The 24,342-nt window shown below is 35.7% G+C and overlaps 1 protein-coding gene across 2 annotated transcripts in view; it reads right to left on the bottom strand.

Annotated features, from left to right (window-relative positions):
• Nucleotides 1-24,342, bottom strand: part of C1GALT1 (core 1 synthase, glycoprotein-N-acetylgalactosamine 3-beta-galactosyltransferase 1) — a 41,862-nt gene that overhangs the window by 4,888 nt on the left and 12,632 nt on the right. The window contains exons 2-4 of one of the 2 annotated variants that reach the window (XM_036863971.1): nt 9,750-9,808; nt 9,167-9,403; nt 5,301-5,968 (exon numbers count right to left, since the gene is read on the bottom strand). In XM_036863971.1, the coding sequence (XP_036719866.1) occupies nt 5,301-5,968; nt 9,167-9,386 (888 nt within the window). In that variant the 5' untranslated portion in view covers nt 9,387-9,403; nt 9,750-9,808. The remainder of the gene's footprint in view (nt 1-5,300; nt 5,969-9,166; nt 9,404-9,749; nt 9,809-24,342) is intronic. The other variant, XM_036863970.1, reaches the window with a different exon arrangement.

Here is a 24,342-nt window from a genome sequence, read left to right as displayed (position 1 = left end):
AAACAGTATAGTACTTAAGAGGGGAAGTGCTGAGTAATACCTAGGTTTGGGTCTAAATTTTGCCTACTAGTATATAATCTTGGGCAAGTTACTTAATCTCTATAAGCTTCAATTTCCCCATGTTCAAAAGATGCTTACTTAAAGGAGACAACGTGTGTCACATGCTTGGTACCATGCTTTACCTATAGTAAATGCTCAGTAAATGTTAGTTATTACTGACAGAATAATCAAGTTCAGGTGGCCCTCAGTAAGTAGGTCAAAGTTAAAACTTTGTTCAGTTATATAATTCTCATACATTTCTAAAAGAGTTGGCATGAGAGCAGATTTAAATAAAACAAGACAAAAACAAAATAACAAAAATACAACATAAAAAGAGGAATGAAAAAGCAAGAAAATAAAGAAAACAGAAATTTTAAAAACTGGTCCCAGACTTAAATAGTCACAAGGTCATCTGGGGGTCAGAATTGGTATCTGGAGACTGTTTCACTCAGATGACTCCAAGAAAACTTAAGTCTCTAATGTCTTTGCAGGGACCCAGGGAGGAAAACAGTCTGGCAAGTTCCCAGAGAAGATTCATATTGACCTATTGAATTGAACATTTAATAATTCATGTTTGGAAGTATGTAGCTTACAATGCAGTAAAAATCATTAAGAAATTGTCACCTGTATTTTCTCTGACCTTTCCTTTGAAACAAACACTGGATATGTGGGTTTCTTGGACCACCATGTAGATTCTGGAAAATTATCTGGTGCCTACTTTTTACATCTTTAGGGAATTTAAGAATAGGAACAAATATGAAAAGTAAACAGATACGTCAACTTGTGATTATCAAACCAGCTCTGTCCAGTAGATATGTGAGCCACATAATGCAACAGCCATACTTAAAAAGTAAAAATAGGTGAAATTAATTTGAATATATTTTAACTGAATAAATCTATATTATTTTCTTAATATTCAATAGGTGATCAATATTTTTAAAATTATTGATGAAATCATTCTTTTTATTTGTGCTGAGTCCCTGAAATCAAGTATGACTTTTATACCTGAGCACATCTAAATTTTGATAGCCATACTTCAAACACACTCAATAGTCATATGTGGTTAGTGGCTACTATGGTGGCCAGTGCATAGTAAACTAAAGACTAGAACAAGAGTGGTTAATATTAAATTACTGATCCTCTCTGGAAGCAATTTTATATAACTCTGAAATATTGCAATAATATTTTTGATAAGATTTACTGCATTAATTATGTTATACTCTATTGCACTGTTTTTTTTACTGGATGGCCAGGATACTGTTATTATTAAGCTTTATAAGCAATAAAAGGCTATAAAAAAACAGCTAAAATTATTAGAAACAAAATACCTAGTTCTTTGCATATGATTATGGATACCCCAAAAACTCGAGAGTAGAGTGAAAATCATCAGAAATAAAAAATCCAGGAACAGAGCCAGATTTTAAAGATGCTTAAAAAAAAAAAAACAGCTTTCATGTATATACTAGTTAAAAAGTTTTAAGAAAAGAGCCCAAGTAGAAGAGTAACAAAAATACTAAAAACCTAGGGAGATACTTAAGAAATAAAGACTTACCTGAAGAAAAGTATAAAACTTTACTAAGAGACCTAAAAGGAACTTAAAAAATCCTGGGCAAAGATGTCCACTGTTCCTAAATTAATAAGTTTATACAAGAATAAAGACATGAGAGTTGCCAAAACAATTTAAAAGAGAGGGAGAAATAAAGGAGAGGAAGACACATTCTTAGATTAATAACTTAAAATTTTTGTAAAGCTACAAGGTTCAAAACAATATGGTACTGAGCCAAAACCAAATAGAACAATGGAACAGAACTGAAATCTCAGATACTGATCCTACTATAAGCAATGCTATAGTGAATGATAATAAAGGAGATATTTTTAAATCAGTAATGAAAGCAAGACTCAGTTAATAAATGGTACTGGAATAATTAGTTAACAATTTGGAAAAATCAAGAGCTCTCTACATCAACCATATATCAGTAAGTTTCAAATGAATTAGAGTTAATGCAAATAAAACTGAAGAATTAATATAATAAACCATATTTGATCATTTCTGACCTACGAAAAGGCAATTTCACAAGTAGAGGGTTTTTAAAATATTTTAAAATCCACTTATTTTAAATCCACTGTATTAAGACTGATTGCAAATTTTCTGGTGAAAAATCTACTGCTAGGGAATAGACTGTATGTAGTCCTAGAGAATAGACTTTATTCCTAGGGAACAGACTTTACTCCTAGGAATAGACTTACTTCTAGGGAAGTGAGAAGGTGGTATGAGAAGGGAACTGCACGCAAAGTTCTGAACAACCAGCTTAAGAACATAACTCTTTGATCAACTAGAATATCTCACACCCTAACCTCTAGAAAAAAATTTTCTACACTGTATTTTTAGTGATTACTAGACAGGGAAAGTGTATGTATGAGACTCAGGATGGCTTTGAAAACAGTAACTCCCTTAGAGAGAAGCCAATTTATTAAATGATGAGTAATAATAGAAGTCTGATTTCACTTTGGGTTTATATAGAACCTCCTGAGAGAGAAGAGACAATATCAGAAGGTTGGGTCAATTTTGGAACTTCCAAGCCTATTTTATAGTCTTCAATACAACTCACAAATTATTATAGAAGGAACATAAAATTTTCCATCCACTTTAAAAACTAGTACAACTTAAATAAAATATGTACTATAGAAATATTTATTTTGTTAATATAAAGTATATTGTTGGGTATACCCTATTTGTATGTGGGAACTGTGGGCAGTACTCTTACAGAGAAAGTAGGATATTTTACTGGTTACAAAATAATGACAATTATGATGTCCCTTTGCCGTTACTGTTATGTGTACTCAATATCAGATACTCTTAGTAAAATCTTACATGCATTTAGGTGTATTTGTTATTATGCATTTGTAATGTTTTTGAGTTTGGGTATATTTTTGTATGGGAAGGGGTGCAGAATTAAGAAGGGAAGAGGTCAAGTAATCTTGGAATGGTTTAAGAAGAGTTTACACTAAAGAAGCATCCAAAGTAGTACCTCACTAAAACCAAAACAAAAATAGACTATCAAAAGCACACTTGGGAATACATCTGTTTTATAGTTTAGGAAATTCTTGCATCTCTAATAGCAATAAGATGCTAGCATACGGTTTCAAACAACCTCATTACATAAAACTGTGCTTTAAAATGTTTATTCAAGTGGAATTTATCCCAACAAAAGAATATTTATTCTAACATATCCCCTACCCTCCTTTCGGGGGCACATACCCCATTAATCAGAGAGGGGTGCTCATGATGGAAATAACACAAGCTTTTAGAACCAGAGTGGATTTGCAATACTGCCTAGGCTACTTAGCAGGATAGACCAGTTACTTGATTTTCCTGAGCCCCAGTTTTGTCCCCTCTTAAATGCAGGATTGCCGTAAGGATTAGCTATCATTTCTGTGTAAGTAACAAGAACACACTGGTGGTTGAGAGCTGAAACGGTAGTGATTTGCTTCAAATTTTCCTTTTTAAAGCTGATAGCTTAAAGCTTGGGTCAGATATTCTAGGTCAAGGTTTTGAAAACACAGTGCTGCTGACATTTTGGGCTGGATAATCTTTGTTGTGAGGGCTGTCCTGTGCATTGTGGAATGTTTAGCACCTAGTGGGTTTATAGTCTCGTGGGTTTCTATCCATTAGGTGCCAGTAGCAACCGCTAAGTTAACAAGCAAAAAGGTCTCCAGATTTTGCCAAATGTCCTCTGGGAAGCAAAAAAGCCCCCGGTTGAGAACCACTGTTCTAGATGATGATCTGAAAACATTGGCTCGTGAAGAAGAGAAAGGTAGCACAAAGTGTATTATTTGTACCTTAGGGCCAGAGGAAAGAAGGCGAAGAGCACTAGCGACTTGCCTTGAGACATATTAATCAACAAGAGAACTGAGTCTAAAAGCTAGGTTTCATGACTCCCGGTCTCCAGTCATTCACTGCTGCAATGCTCATATAGTGAAAAACCGGCAACAGCCTACTAAATACACATCAGCTGAAGAATGGGTAAGTTACAGTATATTCATATATTAGATTATGACACAGCAGTCTAAATTAATGAAGCAGATACATACATTAATGTTGATAAATTTCAATGTGTGAAAAAGGCATATGTTCAAGTATACATGAGGTATAATTCCACTTATTTAAAGACCTGCAAAACAATATCCTATATACTATTTATGGATTCATAAACATGTAGGAAAAATATAAAAACACACATGGTTATTATAAGTACTAAACTCATGATAGTGGTTAACTCTGAGGAAGGAGGTAAGAAAACTGGACTGAGGAGGGTACATAGGCCTCACCTAGTTCTATATCTTTTTCTTTTTGAAAAAAAAAATCTGAAGCAAATGTGACAAAAGATTAATATTTGGTAAAGCTGGTTGTTGGGTACAAAATAGTATATCCTTCTCAAATATTTAGCTATACATCTGAAATATTTAGTAAAATAATGTATTTTAGATAAAATTCTCAGGAATGTAAGCTAAGGTGTCAAGTGAGATCTAGGACTTATTAGGTGCTCACTGTGTGATAGACTCGGTCCTACACCGTAACTACCACTGAATGAGACAGGTTCATCAGATCCATCTTACAAATGAGGAAACTTAGGCTCAGGAGTTAGGCAAATTCTGTCCATCCAAGGTCATTCAGCAATTAGGTGGGACAGCAGGATTTGAACGTAGGTCTTTCTGAACCTCAAAGTCTTTTCATGCGTTGTTCCTAAAGACGTGAAGGCTCTTTACGCAGATCTTCCCATAGCCTGCTTTCTAACCTCACTCAGGTTTCTGTTCAAAAGTTACCCTTTAGCGAAGTCTTCCTTAATTGCCTAAACTAGAGTACCCCATTCCACTCTGGGTCACTCTCCATCCTCTTACCTGGCTTTACTGTTCTTCAGGGCACTTGCCACTACCTAAGATCATATTATAACTTGACTTGTCTGCCTGTTTATTGTATGTCTCCTCAATCAGAATGTAAGGTTCATAAGAACTGGAACTTGGCCATATTTACTGCTATATTCTTAGTGCCTGGCATACAGTAGTACGAATATTTGTTGAATTCCACTGCCGACACCTTTGTTCTCGTCTACTCTGTTATACTGCCATTCGATATAAAAAGACTAAGGTAGATTCTTAGTTATTGATACTAAAGAAACATAAGCATTATTAGCTAGTTTTTTTTTCAAAGTAAACAAAAGTCAGTCTAAGTATTTATACAGTAATAAAATTTCTAAACTTACCTCTACAGGAGGATAATAGTTATAATTCCAGTACCAAAAGGTTCTAGGCAGATAACCCTTAATTAAATGGTGTTCTGGTACAAAGGGATGAAAAGTTTCTTTTCCAGTGGTATCTCTGGAATCCCCTGCTTCTACATTTATAATTTCCATGCATCTCCCCAGTGCTAAATCTTCAATGGAGGAACTATGCGTACATTTGTCTGTTTTAAATGCATCAACAAATCTCTTCAAGGCTTCTTTGCTCAGTACATATCCTGCTCCTCCACTCATGTAGCCCTGCTTTACATAGGGCTTAAATCTTCTCCCAAAGTAAATGGGTTCTTCAGGGTTGTATTTTGAGAGAAGCCATCTCAAGTTTTCTAATATAACATATGTATCATCATCTGCTTTCATAAACCAATCAGCATCTTCTAAATAATGATCATGAACATACTGAAAAGCTTTAATTGTTTTCCAGTATAGTTGGTCTCTGCCTTCTCTGGTTTTTAATCCCACAGCAGGGAAGTCTTTATTTTCTTCTGAACTCATAAATAACACTTTATTACAACGCTGGGCCCATGTAGCTTTGACGTGTTTAGCCTTTTTCTCTAGATTTTGAGGCCCTGTCATTACCCAGCAAAGAATTTTAACCTTCTGATAGAGGTTTTCGGCGATGTCAGTGTTCTCATCTATTAAACAGAAAAATTTTAAAGTTAATTTACATAGTTGTAAAATCCAAATAAATTATACCACAGAAGACATTTTCTTAAACAATTTCCAAGATGCCCCCCACCCCATATACCTCTTTACCATTAGTGATTTAGCTGCTGAAAGAAACAGAACATTGACAGGAAGTTCTCACTGCTGTGAATAAGCTTCTGAAGGGCAGGAAAGACAAACTAATGAAGTAGCAGTTCATTTTGGAGTCCACAAGAGTCTAGTGTTAAGAATTTCTACAAGTACCCTGAGGTGGTTTTAAAAATGCTTTCATGACTACCCCAGTTTGAAGAAGAGTTAATGCAAAGCAGAGATTACTTCTTACAGTAACATACCTCATTCCAAAACGCAAATCTAACAGTGAGAAACAGAACAGAAGAACAGGTAGAGGTAGTATTTCCAAGATTGTCTAGAGCAGTGTTTTTCAAAGTACTGGTTTGCAAAGAAATAGGGAGCTTATGCCAGAATATAAAGCAGCATGTTACTTCTTTCATCGAGGAAGTTTTACTACAACCTATCAAAACGTCCACTTAACTCAGCAGTGAGCTTAACTGAGTTACATCCTGGTGCAAGATCCTTATTAGGATGCAGACAGATAACAAACAATTCACAGGCTGTCAGGCCAAGGCTACCTTTTGAGTAACACTGCTCTAGAGGAAGAATCCAACTATGATATTCCAGATCAGTGCTTGGTGAAGGATCAATTTTTATTTCCAATAGTTAGAGACCTATACTTCTGTAAATACGCTAAAATTGAATTACTAATAAAATAAAATTTAAAAAATAAATATAAAATACAAGCCCAAAGTTTTTATTTCTAGATTTATTCAAAATTATTGTCAAATTACCATAAAGGTTTCTAACTATTTAATCCTGATTTTAATACTTATTTAGTTGTGGACCAGCGTGAGTCTGCAAAACCTCACTTTGTGTAGCAATGCTCTAGGCCGAATCCTGAGGAAACATCCTTAAAGTTAAGGTCAACCAGTGAGTTACAAAAGCTCAGCCCTGCGAAAAATTAACAACTGGAGGCATAAATTTCTAGTTAACTGATTGAGAGGGAGTAGAAGGAAAGATTGGGCAGGGCATGAAAATATTCTCATGTCCCTCTGAATATCAAGAATTCACAATCCAAAAACAGAGAAAACTACCCACTTTTCAGTCAGAGAGCATTCACATTTCATATACTTGAGGAGCCCAATCTCTTAGCTGTACAGATATACCAAATGCTGGATGGTGGGGAAAGTGGTGGAAGCAGCAATCCCCAATATGTTTCACTTAGAGCAAGACATCCTTCTCCCTACTGCTGGAATCTGGTAGATAGTCTTTCTCATTCTTTCAATTATTCATTCATTCATTACTCTGTAGTAGGCATGTGCTGGTACAGGAGATAAAAAGATGAATAAGACATATGTCCTGCTACAGAAGAATTCGTTCTAGCATGGGAGCTTGGCATGCAAACCAATACTTGCCATATACTAGAAATGCTATAATAGAGGTATGTATGAAGGTTTCAGTGTGCTGAGGGTAAAATAAAGCAATGCCTTATAAACACTATAGAACATTGGAATGGGAAGTTGGCTAGAATAGAGAAGAAAAGGATATAAAGCAATATCAGGAAAAATAAGAGATGATGCAAAAATTAGGTCTTTAAATGAAGCTCACCAGAAGAAAGGACAAAAGGCATGGTGAAGTTTGCTTGAGAGCAGGTACATGGATATGTGGCCTGAACTAGGGGAAGCGTGCTAGAGATTGAGAGAAGTAACCTAAAAAATGGTAAAGAAGCAGACTGTTAAATTTATGAGAAACAGGATTGATTGGTAAGCAAAGGAAAGCACCTACCACGACTTCATAGTTTCTGGCTTAGGCAGAAAGTAATGAGCTATATAAAAATAGGAGGAAGAATGAATTTTAGGATTATAAAGGAAAAGGAGTGTGATTTACACATGTTAAGTCTGAGAGAAACAGACCTCTAGCATACCGCACATTCTGTGGACCATCAAGTAGGACAAGTAGATCCTAATATATGTGCCTGCAGTGAGGCCGATCTACTACAGCCTACCAGGAGTAGAGAAGCCTGGCTCCAACTGATCAACTGAAGACCTAGAGCAATGATACAGATCAAGTGCACAATGATCAAACTGCTCTGTGATAAGAACATGGCTGCTCAGAGCTGAATCACTGTCATATAAACATTCACACACATGACACACTTTGTAATAGTATGCATGTATTTGCTAGTTCATAAAACTCAACAAGGATGTGATACCTCACCCTCAACCTCAGCTTGAGAGGTAGGAAAGAAGCAATTTACTGCCAAAAAGATAAGAGAAAAAACCCTTAATGGGGGACTCTCTGCATTCCAGAATTCCAATGGTTTTTCAAGCTGCTGTATTCTTCTCTGTCAAATAGATCACAATTTGCAGAGATCTTTGAATTCTGAATGTCTTCTCGTAGTGTCTGGAACTGGGCTAAGGTAAAGACAGCAAGGAACAGATGGAAACTAAAATTATGGGGATTGATGACATCACACAGGCAAAGAAAGAGCCAAAGGACAGAAACTTGGAGAAAACCAACATTTAAGGGGAACATAGAGGACATAATTCAGAACATCTGGATAGAGGTAGAAGACCAGGAGAAAATGAAGTCATTATATATAACACATTCCTAGTATTCTACTTCCCTAATTTTTTATGCCTCTCAAAACAAGAAAAGATTAGTTACGTTAGCTACTGACAAAATATAAATTGAGATTTACATATACCTCTTGAGCTTTTCTAGGAAAACAAGACTAAGCAAAAACCAAGATTAAAACAAGATGATAGCAAAAACCAAAGATACAGATATGAACCATAACAAAATTAAAATTTTTAGAAACAAATCTAACTTGAAAGTCTTGCCTTTCTCCAAGTTATGGTTTCTGAACTATTTCTATTTAAAAATAAATTCAAAGTTAAAATCTTACACCCTAAATAAATCTGGGTTTTAGCAATTTCCTTCTCTTGAGGCAAACCAAGAACTGTCATTTAATACCTAGAATTAAGCTCATTTTCATCAAAAGATATAGTGATATAATAAAATTCATATAAATAACTTTTTCCAATTCTCTCAACACTTAAACAGATTGAAAAATATGGTTTCTGTTTACTCCTTAATAAAGTAAGCCATACCTTTATGTTGGCTAGCATCTGCATCAAAGTTCATCTGTCCTTCTAGATGATTCTGTTCATTATCATCTGAATGCCTAGCATGAGGATCATTATGAAGAATATTAGGCTGGAGGTCCCTCTGTTCTCCCAACAAAATACTAAGTAGCTGAGAACATAAAACAAATCCGATTGCTGATCCACAAAGGAAGGTTAAAAAATTCAGCCAAGATTTAGAGGCCATTTCCCGAAAATGTATTTCTGTAAGAAAAAAATTAGCAGGATGTTATAAATTAGAAAGCAATATAAATACCAAGAGTAAGGACTGATAACTTTTAGCTGTACCGGGAAGTTAATTCCTTTCATACAGGAGAACATATCTAAGAGTATTTAACTTTTGTCCCTCTATTTGCTGCGAAAACACACAGTATGGACAATTCAATAAAATAAATAAGTAGCAACTAGGAGGATCACTGCTGGGGTGGGGCACGGGCAAATATGTCAGTATTTACACACGGAATTTCCTGTTCTTCTAGCCAGGATTCTGCATGGACCCAAGCCTGCTTGCCACGTTCTTTTTCTTTGCTATCAAAATACTTATATTTACCTTTTTTCTCTTTTGGTAGTAATCATTACCTACTCTCATCAGGGGTCAGCAAACATTTTCTGTAAAGAATTAGAAATAAAATACATCAGGCTTTGTGGACCACAAATAGTGTCTTGTATATTCTTTTTCTTGCTTTTTATTAAAACAATCTTTTAAAGATGTAAGACGAATTCTTAGCTTGTAGAAGGCTAGAGTCAGCACTGTTTCGGGATCCGCAGGGCCAAACCTATCTGCCACCTGTTTTTGTAAGTGAAGTTTTACTTGAATACACCAGTGGTGACTATGGCTGCTTTTGCACTACAACAGCAGAGTTGAGTAGCTGCAACAGCGACAGTATGTCCCACAAAGCCTCATCTAGCTCTTTAAAAGAAAAGTTTGCCAACCCCTCGCCCTAATACCCAGGCTTCATTGCAGTGTTGAATGCAGCTGCCACCTGCTCACCATCTTTCATTGTTATCCCACTGGACTGCAAGACCCCGAACAGCATCTATATATCACTAGGATTAAGTAGGATGCCTGGGACAGTGGTTGCTCAACAAATGCCTGTTGAACTGCCCGACAACGAAACAGGCCCTTCTTAGGGGTTTGCTAATAATTACTACATGGTGAACTTATAAATTCCTATGAAATTCTTATGAGAATAGTCCTAATTCTACAGTTTCCAACTCACCAAGATAATTTTTTAAACGTTTGCTAAGCATCTACCAAAATAATTGCTAAGCATTAACGTTGCTAAGCACATGCCAGATGCAGTCCATACTTTATTTTGCTTGAAAAAAATTTTCATTTTAATTTCATTTTTCATTCTCACTATGACCACTTTGCAGATAAGAAAACAGAAATTTAAAAAAGTTAACAGATAACTTGCACAGGTTGACAAAATCAATAAAATTCACAATTTGAACCCAAGTCTGTCTGCTTAAAAAGTCAGTGCTCTTTCCATTGCATTTCTCAAACTCTACCCAATCACCACTAACAGCACAGAACAATGGACATGTATAGTGAAGGTAGGGGTCTGGGAGATATGACTGTCAAAATAAAAACTGCTTTGAAATACTTTGTAAAAACAAATAAACAAACCAATGATCACCACTGGAACAACAAAACAACTTCATGTGGTTATATTTCCAGAATGGCTAGGTTCCTTAAAAGCAACCATTCAGCTGAGTACAACCAGAAAAACTGAACAAAATGTAAAAATATATATGTTTGGAACACTGGTAAGATATCAAGGCAGTGAGAATTGAGGGGAGGGGGGACAAGCTCTGGAAAAAGAAAGAAGTCAGGAAAGGTGGGCTGGACATTTGGCACAGCTTCATTCCTCAAGACAACTACTGATTCTGACAGAGAAAACAGTAGCTGACGCAAAGAAGCTAAGAAAAAATACAGAGTCCAGCATCTGCCTCGGAGAAGAGGTCCTGGAAAACAGGCAGGCTTTTATCTGGACCCTGAAACGCTACAATCTAGGAATAAGGATGGAGCAGAAATTAGACCAACCTTCACAAGGACTGAAGCCCAAGTTGGAATCATCTTAACCACTGACTGATTAAGGCGATCTACCCCTAGCTTAACTGCAAAAATAAAGTTTCCCGGATAAATATAAAATTATGGAGAACCTCAAATTATTATTATAATTTTTGGGTAGTGATAATGTCCAACACAATAAAAAATAATCAGGTATCAAAATTAAAAGTCTGACTGAAAACAGAGAAAAGAGTAGAAAATAGAAACTGACCCCCAGGACACTTAGATAAGAGATTTTCCTACTAATAACTTTAGTTAGTCAATAAGTTAAATGACAAGATTAAGATATAAGGTATAGAATAGACATAGATGAAGAGAAAAATTAACAAACCGAAAGCCAGGTCGGAAGAAATTACACAGACTGAAGTACAAAAAGACATAGGATGGTAAATAAAAAATTGAGCAAAAGAAACATAAGGAATAGAGTGAAAAGGTCTAACATATGTGTTAATTGGAATCCTTGAAGAAAAAGAGACATATGATTGAGGAGAACCAGTATGTGAAGAAATAATGACTGAACATTTTCCAAAACTGACAAAAGACTACCAACTATCAGATTCAGGAGGCTCTATGAAACACAAAAAAATTTAAAAACTAAAAAAAAAAAAGGAGAAAAAAGAAAATGATACCAAGAAACACCACAGTGAAACTGCCAAAAACCAAAGACAAAGAAAGCATTCTATATCCAGCAAAAATTGCCTTCAAAAATAAATCTGAGGGACTTCCCTGGTGGCGCAGTGGTTGGGAGTCCGCCTGCCAATGCAGGGGACACGGGTTCAAGCCCTGGTCCGGGAGGATCCCCCATGCCGCGGAGCAGCTAAGCCCGTGCAACCTAGGACCCATGCTCTGCAATGGGAGAGGCCACCGCAGTGAGAAGCCCGCGCGTTGCGGCGAGGAGTGGCCCCCGCTCGCCGCAACTGGAGAGGGCCCACGCGCAGCGGCGAGGACCCAACGCAGCCAGAAATAAATAAATAAATAAATAAATTTATTAAAAAAAAAATCTGAAAAAGATTTTTGAAAAAACAAAATCTGAATGAATTTATAATAAGCAGGTCTACTCTAAAAGAAATACTAAAAGGAGGAACTTCCCTGGTGGTGCAGTGGTTAAGAATCCGCCTGCCCATACAGGGGACACGGGTTTGAAGCCTGGTCTGGTAAGATCCCACATGCCGCAGAGCAACTTAAGCCCGTGTGCCACAACTACTGAGCCTGTGCTCTAGAGCCCGCGAGCCACAAGTACTGAGCCTGTGTGCCAAAACTACTGAAACCTGTGCACCTAGAGCCCATGCTCCACAACAAGAGAAGCCACCGCAATGAGAAGCCCACGCACGCACAGCAACGAAGAGTAGCCCCTGCTCGCCACAACTAGAGAAAGCCCATGCACAGCAACGAAGACCCAATGCAGTCATAAATAAATAAATAAATAAATAAAATAATTAATTAAAAAAAATACTAAAACAAGTTCTTCAGGCAGAAGGAAAAGAATTCCATGAAAATTCAGAGATGTAAAAAGGAAGAGTGAGCTATAAAAAGCTTATGTATATAAATAAATACAAATGAACACTGGCTACATAAAACATTAAAAAGTTCCCACAAGGTAATATTACTATTATCATTAAAATAAATGACAAAACTGGCACAAAAAGTGTGAGAAGGATACAAAGAGTTTAAGTGTTCTAAAATCATTTTGTTGTGTAAAAATACTAATATCAGACTTTAAGACACTAGGAATGTATACTATAATCGCTGATGTAATCATTAAAAAAGGTAAAAATATATAAGTAAAACTCTAATAGAAAAAATTAAATGATAAAATAATACTTACAAGTATTTTCAAGGCAGATAAAAGGGAGAAGTGGATAAAAAAATACGTGGGACAAACAGGAAACAAAGTTATATGATTAACTAAACACAAATTTATCCGCAATGGCATTAACTATAAAAAGACTAAAAATTCGATTTAAAAGAGAAAGATTACCAGCCAGACTAGAGAAAAAAATAAACACAAGTATACGCTGCTTACAAGAAACACACATTAAATATATTCAGAAAGTTAAGAGCAAAAGGATGGAAAGAGATATGTCATCCAAACACTTATAAAAAGAAAGTATGTTAAAATCAGACAAAACAAATGAGTAGTGGTTACCTGGTTTGTTGTCTTCATGATATTCATTAAACTTTGCATTTATGATTTACACACTTTTCTGTATTAGCATTTACTTTAGTAAAAGCTTTATATAAAAATACTTTCATATGAGCTTTTATTTTATCCCATTTAATACACATTTAATATACGTATATTTGACATAAAAATATTTATTCCAAAATCTGTAAGTAAATTTGGCATGCCATGGAACAATACCATGCTTATCCTGTATCTTGTATCTCAGACCCTCTCTCTTGAATAGCAATTCCAGTTTGAGAAGAATGACCCTAAGGGGAAGTGGAGAGCAAAGCTGCTCAACACCAGAGATGCAAATTACCAATATGAACCCAGCAGGCACTTGTTTACTTCTTTTACTCTATCTTTACTATAACTTCAAGTTTAGAAAGGTAGGCCTTCATGGGTAAAGAGTATATATGTCCCGCTCAACTCCCCCATTCAATTTCCCAGAGGAAAAGCAGAAACAAGTTTACCAAGTCTTTCTGCTGTTTTCCCTGAGGGGCAGCGTCCTCAAATTCTCCCTCCCACTGTCCTCTTTTCTCCATTCAAACTGCCCTTTAACAAAATCCTTATAATTCAAAAGGTGTAATCTACAATCCCAGAAAAATATCCTTCCTGCTTTAAGTGCTTCTTTTGAAACTCTAAAATTCTCCAGATTATTAGAAGCCCAGTTCATTAGACCTTGCTTTAGCCAAAATCCTGGTCTGAGATTACATTCAAAAAGCCAAAGAGGACTGACTATTTAACTATATTTTTGCTATTATGTGAGTTCTCCCTTTAACTGGAGTGTACATTATTAAGACTTGATACAACTGAGGTCAGTGATTTGAAAGAATCATGAATTGAAAACATCAAGCTGAGAGAAGTAAGTGAAAGGCATCACAACTCCAAATTTCTTACGGTAAATAAAGAAAGACTGGCAGAGTAAGACTGAAGTGGTAAACCCGAAGGAAAGCTATTAAGGTAACATTAGCAGGCACTTAAGAAACTGAGAAGTCAACTAGGAGTCACAATTCCCCACGTCTTGTAATTCTCCCACTGACACTCTGCCTTCTAACACACTAGTTTTGATTTTTTATTCTTTTTGTACTGGCTGTGACTTTCCTTACCTTAACACCAGATATAATCACGTCACAGTCTCAGAAGGGCACAAATCCAACTGAAATTTCCATGGCTGCAGAGTCTACCACTCCTGGTACTGGAAAGCAATAGTCAGAGTGGCGTTCAGTACCACTCAGACAGAAAGCACTGTGACTGAGAACAGGAAGTAAGGACTGTAGGGCCAGAGAAAATTCTTATTTCCATCACCACAGTGAATATCTGAAGTGAAGGAAGTGCTGATCAAGCTCCAGTAACCATGAATACTAACCTGCTACCCAGCCATTTTCTAAGAAGATACTGAGCTTCAGAACAAGCCTACTTCTGCAGCATGGAGGTTTTATTATTTGTAGATGGATAGGGTTTTCTTAGCTGAGGTAGCACTTTTTTAGAAAGACACCTGTTCTGGGGTGAGTGGAGGGAAAATTGATTTCTTGATTTTACAAAATTTGTTAACTTTAAAATATTTTGTGATGCTGTTTGATGCCTGTCATACTCTTACCCCTTCCGGTCCAGAGAATTCTCAGTCAGCATGTGCTGGCTTATCCCTGTTGCTTTTACCCCATCTCCTTCCAATTTCAAGGGCTCCTGCCTTATGACTGAATTTCTGTATACCTCCATTTTTCATTCTTGTTCCTGGCATAAAAGAGCTATCTCATGTGAGTGGAATGCACCCCAAGCCCCACTCAGATTTTTGGCAAAAATCATTACCCCCACCTCTTCAGATTCTTAACACAAGAGTCTAAAGTAGACCAGATTGGAAGAAGACACTGCTTAACAACACTGCACATTACAAGGGCTTCAATATATATTGATTAGAATTGAATGCAGGGAAGTTATCAATGCCACCTGTTTTCCAAACCTGATGCATAATCAGAATCATTTGAAGAGATTTTAAAACTACAGATTTCAGATGCAAAAGTGCTGGCACAACTAAAATTTATATTTTTATTTTTTAAGGAACAGTTTTGTGTTATTCATTGGTTAAAAAAAAAAATCAAGCAAATACAGAACTATGTGAAGAAGAAAGAAACCACCCCAAATCCCATCACTTAGAAACAACTATCATTAACATCTGGTGAATATCATTACAAATACGAATAACATCTTTATGAATAACAGAGATAGAAGGGGGGATAATTATACCTAACATTTGGGCCCTGTACTAATAAGAGCATGGATTACCTGTAAACCATAAACTAGGGACTATTAATCCCACTTTACAGATGAACTCAGACACAGAGAGCTTAGTAAGCTTCCCAAGGTCACACCAGCAACCTGAATCAAGAACTCAGATTCTTAACCATTGTGCTATCGTTTTACAGAATTGGGATTATATTAGTCATGCTACTTTAAAGATTTAACATATTAAATTAGATTTATTTGAATTTATAGAAAAAAGGAAAATAAAGTGAATCTAAATTAACTTTGAACGTCAGCTAATAAACATTTAGAATGTGAACCCCCTCCTCTAAACAATCCCTCTAAAGATAAAGATTATGAAAAACATAAAGTAATCAGAGGCCTTATTTTTTAATTACATATTTCAAATTTGACAGTACTTATTGATTTCTTGCTTTGAGAATGTGTAAATCAGCATATATATACATACTCCCACAACAATCAACTTTTGTGAAGTACTTTTATTCTGTAAAATTTACATAGTTTATATTCTGTAAATTACACTGTAATTGCCACGACTGCTTGATCCTGAATATATTTTAAATTGGATTCTATGCTCATTATTAGCTCTTTTATCACAGCTGCTCTAAATGTGAGTTCTTTATTAATGTCGTGTTTTTGTTGGCTGGATTTCAGCAAGTAATTTTTGTAATGGTGCTCATTGGTGCTATATTCTAAATTGTTGCAGGCTGGAGAATGTTTACTACTGCCTTTATACCTGAAGCACAACTTGACCTAGTACAATCTCTCTCCTTCTTAAAACTCTAAAAATTACTCATGGTCTTCCCACGCCGGTGCCAGAAACTTTGAGGGTAGACTGATCTTTTATCCTTGTGTATAGATAAATGCTCCTCTTCTCTTATGGTTGGTTTTCAGTCACTCATTGGTCACTAACATCCTCTCACCAAGACTTTAATGCCCTTTATTACACGAGCAAATCCTTCCTCCAGTTTTTTAGGCTTTCAGAAAGTCAGTAGAATTCACAATAAAGTCCTAGGCTTTCAGTGTTTTTTGTTTGTTTTTTAAATTTTAGTACTTTATACCATATCCTGTCAGGGTTGTCAGTCTAGTATTTGTAATCTGTTCTGGATTATCATATTCATTTGTTATATTTACATATTCAAAATATATTTCTCTCTTCAAATCACATTAAAATGATTTTCAAAAACTTTTTTCCCCAAAGACTTTCCTTATAAAACTGGGATGAATCTTATATAGAGATACAACTTATAAATGCTTACAAGTACACTGTATGTGAGGCATTATGTTTGAAAATTTTATATGCTTTCTCTGATCCTCACAATTGGATATAAAGTAGGAGGAATCAGTCAACCTGAATTCAAGACATCATACAGCTACTGAAATCAAGATTCTACAGTACTGGTAGAGGGATAGACTCATGGATCAATGGGATAGAACAGAGAACCAGAAACAGACCACTTAAATAGCTCCACTGATTTTTGACAAAGGTACAAAAGCAACTGAGTGGAGGAAAGATAAACTTTTCGATAAATGGTGCTGGACATCCCTAGGCAAAAAAATAAACCCTGACCCGAGTCTCACATCTTATATAAAAATTAAATCAAAATGGATCATGAACTTAAATGTAAAACATGCAACTATAAAATTTTTAGGAAAAAGGAAGGAGAAAAATCTTCGAGATTGAGAGGTAGGCAAAGAGTTCTTAGACTTGACTCCAAAAGCATTATTCATAAAAGGGTGAAACTGATAAACTGGACTTCATCAAAATTAAAAACTTTTGCTCTGTGAAACACCCTACTGATAGAATGAAAAGACAAGCTACAAACTGGAAGAAAATATCTGTAAACCACATACCTAACAAAGAACTAGTATTTAGAATATATTAAAAACTCCCGGGGCTTCCCTGGTGGCGCAGTGGTTGACAATCTGCCTGCTAATGCAGGGGACATGGGTTCGAGCCCTGGTCTGGGAAGATCCCACATGCCGCGAAGCAACTAGGCCTGTGAGCCACAACTGCTGAGCCTGCGTGTCTGGAGCCTGTGCTCCGCAACAAGAGAGGCCACGATAGTGAGAGGCCCGCACACCGCGATGAAGAGGGGCCCCCGCCTGCCACAACTAGAGAAAGCCCTCACACAGAAACGAAAAAACCCAACACAGCCAAAAAAAAAAACTCCCAAAACTAAACAGAAAAAAATAAACAATCCAATTAGAAAATAGGCAAAAGACATGAACAGATATTTCACTGAAGAGGATGTACAGATGACAAATAAGCACATGAGAAAATGTTCAACTTCATTTACCATTAGGAAAAATGCAAATTAAAACCATAATGAGATATCTCTACTTACCCATAAGGATGGCTAAAATAAAAAACAGTGATACCACCAAATGCTGGTGATATGGAAAGACTAGATCACTATATATTGCTGATGGGAATGTAAAAGGATGTCCAGTCACTACAGATCAAAGGTAACTATGCAGAGAAAAATATGTTCTGACCCATGAAACAAACCCAACTTCTTATCAAGGTGAACTATTCGCCCTGACAAAATGGGAAAACAACCAAACAAATTTGAATGATATGCCTTCAACCTGGTGAAGCCCCCCTACTGCCTAGAGTCTTAAAATAAAAAATCATTAAAAAGTCAGAGACAAAGCTCCTACTTGCAGCTGTCCAAGGTCCCAGCTCCCCAATTTACCTCTCTCAGGTAGCTAACTGACTAGACAGAAACTGTCAGCCAGCAGCAGCATAGATCTCTAGCTCAAAATTTAAAGGGAAGATCCAAATGGTGCATAAAACAATTATCTATCTATCTAGGTAATAAAAGAGATTTTCAACTACACGATTTTTAAGCAAGGTTACCTAGAATTGATTCTATTAAAAAATGAACAAGCAGAAATACATGGAACCTACATAAAAACCTTGTAGTGGGAAACAAAATTAAACATAGGATGCAAAAGACAAGGGAAAAGCACAGACCTGAATACTAACTCCATAGGAAAGAAAATCTTAAACTACTTGGGACTATTTTGTAGTCTTTTAGAAACTGAAGGGATTAAAGCAATTATGCAGGAAATGATAGCTATGAAAGCTGGGCAATGGAGAGCCAACAGAGAAATAACTTATTTCTCAAAAGAGAATAGAACAAATGAAAAAGGAAAAAAAAAGTCAAATATATGAAAGAAAATGCACTGAAATGGAGGCCATGCATCAAAATATTTAGAGGTCTCACATGTAATCAAGAAAAACCTTGGTTAAGAGATCCTGAACTTGGGGTGGGGGGAGGTTGTTATTGGTGGTGGGATGAATTGGGAGATTGGGATTGACATATATACACTAATATGCATAAAATATATAACTAATAAGAACCTGCTGTATAAAAAATAAATAAAATTTTAAAAAACTAAATTAAAAAAAAAGAGATCCTGAACTTCACTTAAAAAAAATATCTCTATAAGTATCCAGGGAAAAATAAGCAAGTCAAAGGGAAAAATTAGGCAGAACTACAAGGGAAAAATTATTAGGCAGCTTTCTCCTCTGTGTCATTATATGTCAAAAGAAATGCTGCAAAAACCCAAGTTTTTGAGGGGGACAACATTCCCATAGACTTAAAGATTCAGCAAGTTGTCATTCAAGAATCCATATAACAGGAAGACATTCTCAAATATGCAAAGAACTCAGTACCCACAGAGTTACCAGCTGAGAGTTAAATCCAAATTAAAACAAAAACGCAAATTCACAAATGAAGAAATCACACAATGAAAGGGTTAGCATTAATAAAAGGTTGTAATCCTTTCCAATATAACACTGTGGAGTGGTAATGATGAAACAAAGCAGAAATGTTATTATCCTAGAAAGAAAAGCTACATGAGATAAAGTGATAATAGTAATTTAACTGTAAGACACGTAGGCAGAAAGGACATATCATGTGAATAAAAATGGAGTGGGGAGGGGTAGTAGAGAATGTGCTAACAAGTATGTACTCTAATTTCATTAGAGAGGTAACTCAGAGGTTTTTTTTTAAGTTTAATTTAAGCTTTAATTTAATTTAATTCACTGCAGCACTATTTACAATAGCCAGGTCATGGAAGCAACCTAAATGCCCATCAACAGACAAATGGATAAAGAAGTTGTGGTACATATGTACAATGGAATATTACTCAGCCATAAAAAGGAACGAAATTGAGTCATTTGTTGAGATGTGGATGGATCTAGAGACTGTCATACTAAGTTAAGTAAGTCAGAAAGAGAAAAACAAATATCGTATATTAACGCATGTATGTGGAACCTAGAAAAATGGTACAGATGAACCGGTTTGCAGGGCAGAAGTTGAGACACAGATGTAGAGAACAAACGTATGGACACCAAGGGGGGAAAGCCGTGGGGGGGTGGGGATGGTGGTGTGCTGAATTGGGGATTGGGATTGACATGTATACACTGATGTGTATAAAATCGATGACTAATAAGAACCTGCTGCATAAAAAAATAAATTAAATAAAATTAAAAAATTAAAAAAAAATCTTCAAATACACACAAAAGTATAACAAAAAACCCCCTTATATCCGTCACACGACTGAATTATACCTTTAAAATCTGCTACATTACTTTATTTATTATTTGTTCAATTGATGATAGTATTTTAATGCAAATCCCAGACATCAAGTCATCTCACCTCTACATAATTCTATACACCTCTCCGAAAATATGGACATTTTCTTACAAGCCAAAATGCCCTTATCAAATGTCTAACAAAATTATCAATGCCTAACAAAATTAACAATAATTCTTTGGACTTATCCAACTCAAGTCTGTAATCAAATTTTCCCAACTGTCTTCTATAATCAAATTGCCTCAATTAGCTCACAAATGTCTTTTCACATTTGGTTTGTGTAAATCAGGATTCAAACTATATCCAAATTCACAGATGAAATGAAAAAAAAGAGAGTATTTTATATAACAAATAACTATTAAACATGAAAACCTAAATGAAAAACACATTTCTCTAAAAGAACAAATAATCAAAGTTGACTCAAGATATAAAACCTAAATGAACCAAAAAACCAGAGAAGAAATAAAGAATGTTGTCAAACAGCCAGATTTCAAAGAGGTCCAGGTTTTTCCTGGATAAAATACTTCAGTCTTTCAAAAAACATAATTATTATATGACATAAATCATTCTGGAAAATTAAGTAGCAGAACTTAACCAATTCTTCTTTTATGTAAAAGGTTGGATACTGATATCTGACAAAGAGAGACCAAAAATAAAATAGAAAACCTCAGTCCAATCTTACCCCAAAATAATACATTATTAAAGGAAATGCAGCCCAAACATTAGTAGTTATCTTAAGTTGGGTCCCCAGGAAGCAAACTCTGGGATGACATATTTGTGCAAATGTGATTTATTAGAAAGTATTTCCTGGAAAACCTTGTAGGGAAGTAGGAGAGGGAAGGGTAGGAAGTCAAGAAGGGGTAAGATACCAAGCAAAGTCCATGGAGGGTAATCCCTCAAGGTAGTTCTAGAGGCAGTGTAGGCCACACCTCAGAGTTGTACCCACACAGTCAATCACTGGTTAAGGGCTATCCATAGGAAACAAATTTCCAGACAATTCCAGAGCCTGTACATTGGCAAAACAGGATCTGGCAGTGTGAGGGCAGCCCTACAACAAAGCCTGTGAAGAGGAAGGAGATAAAGGCCTACGGACAGAGTCTCAACATCATCTGTTACAGTGATTGTTGTACAGGTAAAGTTTAAAACCAACTGGTTTGGTTTTGCATTATGAAATCCCCAAAAGGTTAAGCAATGAATCATTCCAGTTCAACCATCATACAGTGAGGACTACTGGTAATAAGCCCTAAAAACATGTACAGAGATTTCAATTATTTTTTTAATATCTACTCTAAAATATAGCCAGTTAAGAATCACCAGATGTTTTAAAGAAAGCCTCTAATATGAAACAAAAAGATCAACATAGTCAAATTTAATGTAACTTTAAAGAGACCATGTAATGAGATGAAAACTTAAAAAAAAACCCCTCAAAACTATCACTAATATCCTGAAAGATAAAAGTCGTGCCATCGTATTCTTGAAATAAGAACAAGACACTACCTTAAAAAATTTTTTTCTGAGAAAAAGTACCCCAGGAACTTAAATTATAAGAAAATCAAAAAACTCAATAGAACAGCTGTAGGATAAAGTTAAGGAAATCACCCCAAAAGTGAGCAAAACAAAAAGGCAAGGTGATGGAAAAAAAGAGACAATTGATAACTAAAAATCAGTTTAGAGGTGTAGATAAGAGAGGGGAGGAAATCAACAACCAAATATTTCAAGGAAGTTTCCAAACTGAAAAGATGCAATAATACCCAGCACAGTGAATAAAAACAGACCCATAAAGATACACTATAATAAAATTTTACAACACTTGAGTCAAAGAAACCATTCTGTAAACTTTCAGAGAAAGTGGCAAAAGGTCACCATGTAAGAGATCAGGAATTCACTGGTTTTGAATTTTCAAACAGCAATACTGAAAGTTGAAAACAATGGAGAAACTCACTCAAAATTCTGAGAGAAAAAGATTTCCAAGCTAGAATTTTATACCCAGTCAAACTATCCAGTAAGTATGAGGGATAAGTAAAGATATTTTAAAGACAGGACAGGCTTGGTCAGATCAATATTCAGTGCATCACACTGTTTCAATTTTAAAGCAACAGTAGGGAACTGATGCAGAAATGCCGAGCAAGCTGTTAAGAGTTGCAGGTATGGAACCTGGGAAAATATTCACAGTTGGTCATTTGTATATCTCAATTACAACATTAAACATAACAGGGGCTTCCCTGGTGGCGCAGTGGTTGAGAATCTGCCTGCCAACGCAGGGGGCACGGGTTCAAGCCCTGGTCTGGGAAGATCCCACATGCCACGGAGCAACTGGGCCCGTGAGCCACAACTGCTGAGCCTGCGTTTCTGGAGCCTGTGCTCCGCAACGAGAGAAGCCGCGATGGTGAGAGGCCCGCACACGGCGATGAAGAGTGGCCCCCGCTTGCCGCAGCTAGAGAAGGCCCTCGCACGGAAATGAAGACCCAACACAGCCAAAAATAAACAAATAAATTAATTAATTAAAAAAAAAAAAAAAAAAAAAAAACAGAAGTAATATTGTAAAAAAAAAAAAAAAAGTCGCTCTTGGAGCTCCTGTTAGAAAAAAAAAAAAAAAAAATAACAGCCAAATCTAAAATATGATCTAGCATATAAAAATAGGTAACACTGAATGATGATTCAATGCAAAGGATACTCTTCTAAGTGGTTTAAATTCATTCATTTAAACTTCCCACAGCATGATGCAGGCTAAAAGAGTTACATAAATTCCTGATACTTTTTTTTTTTTTCATTTTTACCCAGAGTGATTCTTTTTTTTAAATTTATTTATTTATTTATGGCTGTGTTGGGTCTTCGTTTCTGTGCGAGGGCTCTCTCTAGTTGCGGCAAGTGGGGGCCACTCTTCATCGCGGTGCGCGGGCCTCTCACTATCGCGGCCTCTCTTGTTGCGGAGCACAGGCTACAGACACGCAGGCTCAGTAGTTGTGGCTCACGGGCCTAGTCGCTCCGCGGTATGTGGGAACATCCCAGACCAGGGCTCGAACCTGTGTCCCCTGCATTGACAGGCAGATTCTCAACCACTGCGCCACCAGGGAAGCCCTCCTGATACTTTTGATAGTTTGCCATGTGGCCTGATATCATTAAAAACTCAAGATAACTTAAATTTTTCTTTAGTGTGTTCCCTTTTTGTCTTCAAAGTATAGCTTAGTGGCTCAACTCTTAATATAATTGAAGGAAATCATTTTAATACAATATAAAAAAGCATCTATGAATAATGCCTGCACATAAGCCCTCAAGTATCTGCTAAATGAAAGATTCAGTCAAAAATTAGAATCAATAAAAGATAAAATTATATAAACTAACATATATTCACTAAATAGAATATTTTAGAATCACTAAGCTTTTTCTGAAAATTACACAACATGGAAATATGCTTAGCACACAAGTGAAAATAAAAAGGATGCAAAGTTTTATTTATAATGTTATTACAATTCTGTGCTTAAAAAAAAAGCTATCTTAAAAAAAAAGACTAGAAAAAATATATCAAAATGTTAACAATTTCTCATTTCTAATCTTAATTCTAATTTCTAATTTCAGTGGTGGAATTAGGGGCAACTAAGACTATTTTTCTTTCCATATTTTTCCAAATTGAGTTCAATGAGTATACATTACTTGAGCAGTTCTCAAAAATTTTAGTCTCAAGATCCCTTTAAACTCTTCATTAGTGAGGATCTCAAATAGCTTTTGTTTATGTGACTTATATCTGTTGATTACAATTTTATTAAAAATTAAAACAAAAATATAAATATCTATTTATTCATAAATAGTAGTGACAAATCCACTACCTGTTTTACATAAATAACTTATTTTATGGAAAAGAATTATATTTTCTAAAAAAATTATTAAGAAGAGTGGCATTGTTTAAAATATTTGCAATCTCAGTATCTGGTTTAATAGAAGATACCTGGATCTGGCATTCCATATCTCCTTCTGCATTCAATTTGTTGCAATATCATATATTATGTAGCTTCTTAAAAAACCTGACTGTACACTT

The sequence above is a fragment of the Balaenoptera musculus genome, chromosome 9 (assembly GCF_009873245.2).
Source record: "Balaenoptera musculus isolate JJ_BM4_2016_0621 chromosome 9, mBalMus1.pri.v3, whole genome shotgun sequence".
NCBI lineage: Eukaryota > Metazoa > Chordata > Mammalia > Artiodactyla > Balaenopteridae > Balaenoptera > Balaenoptera musculus.
This window is presented reverse-complemented; position numbering and strand designations above follow the sequence as displayed.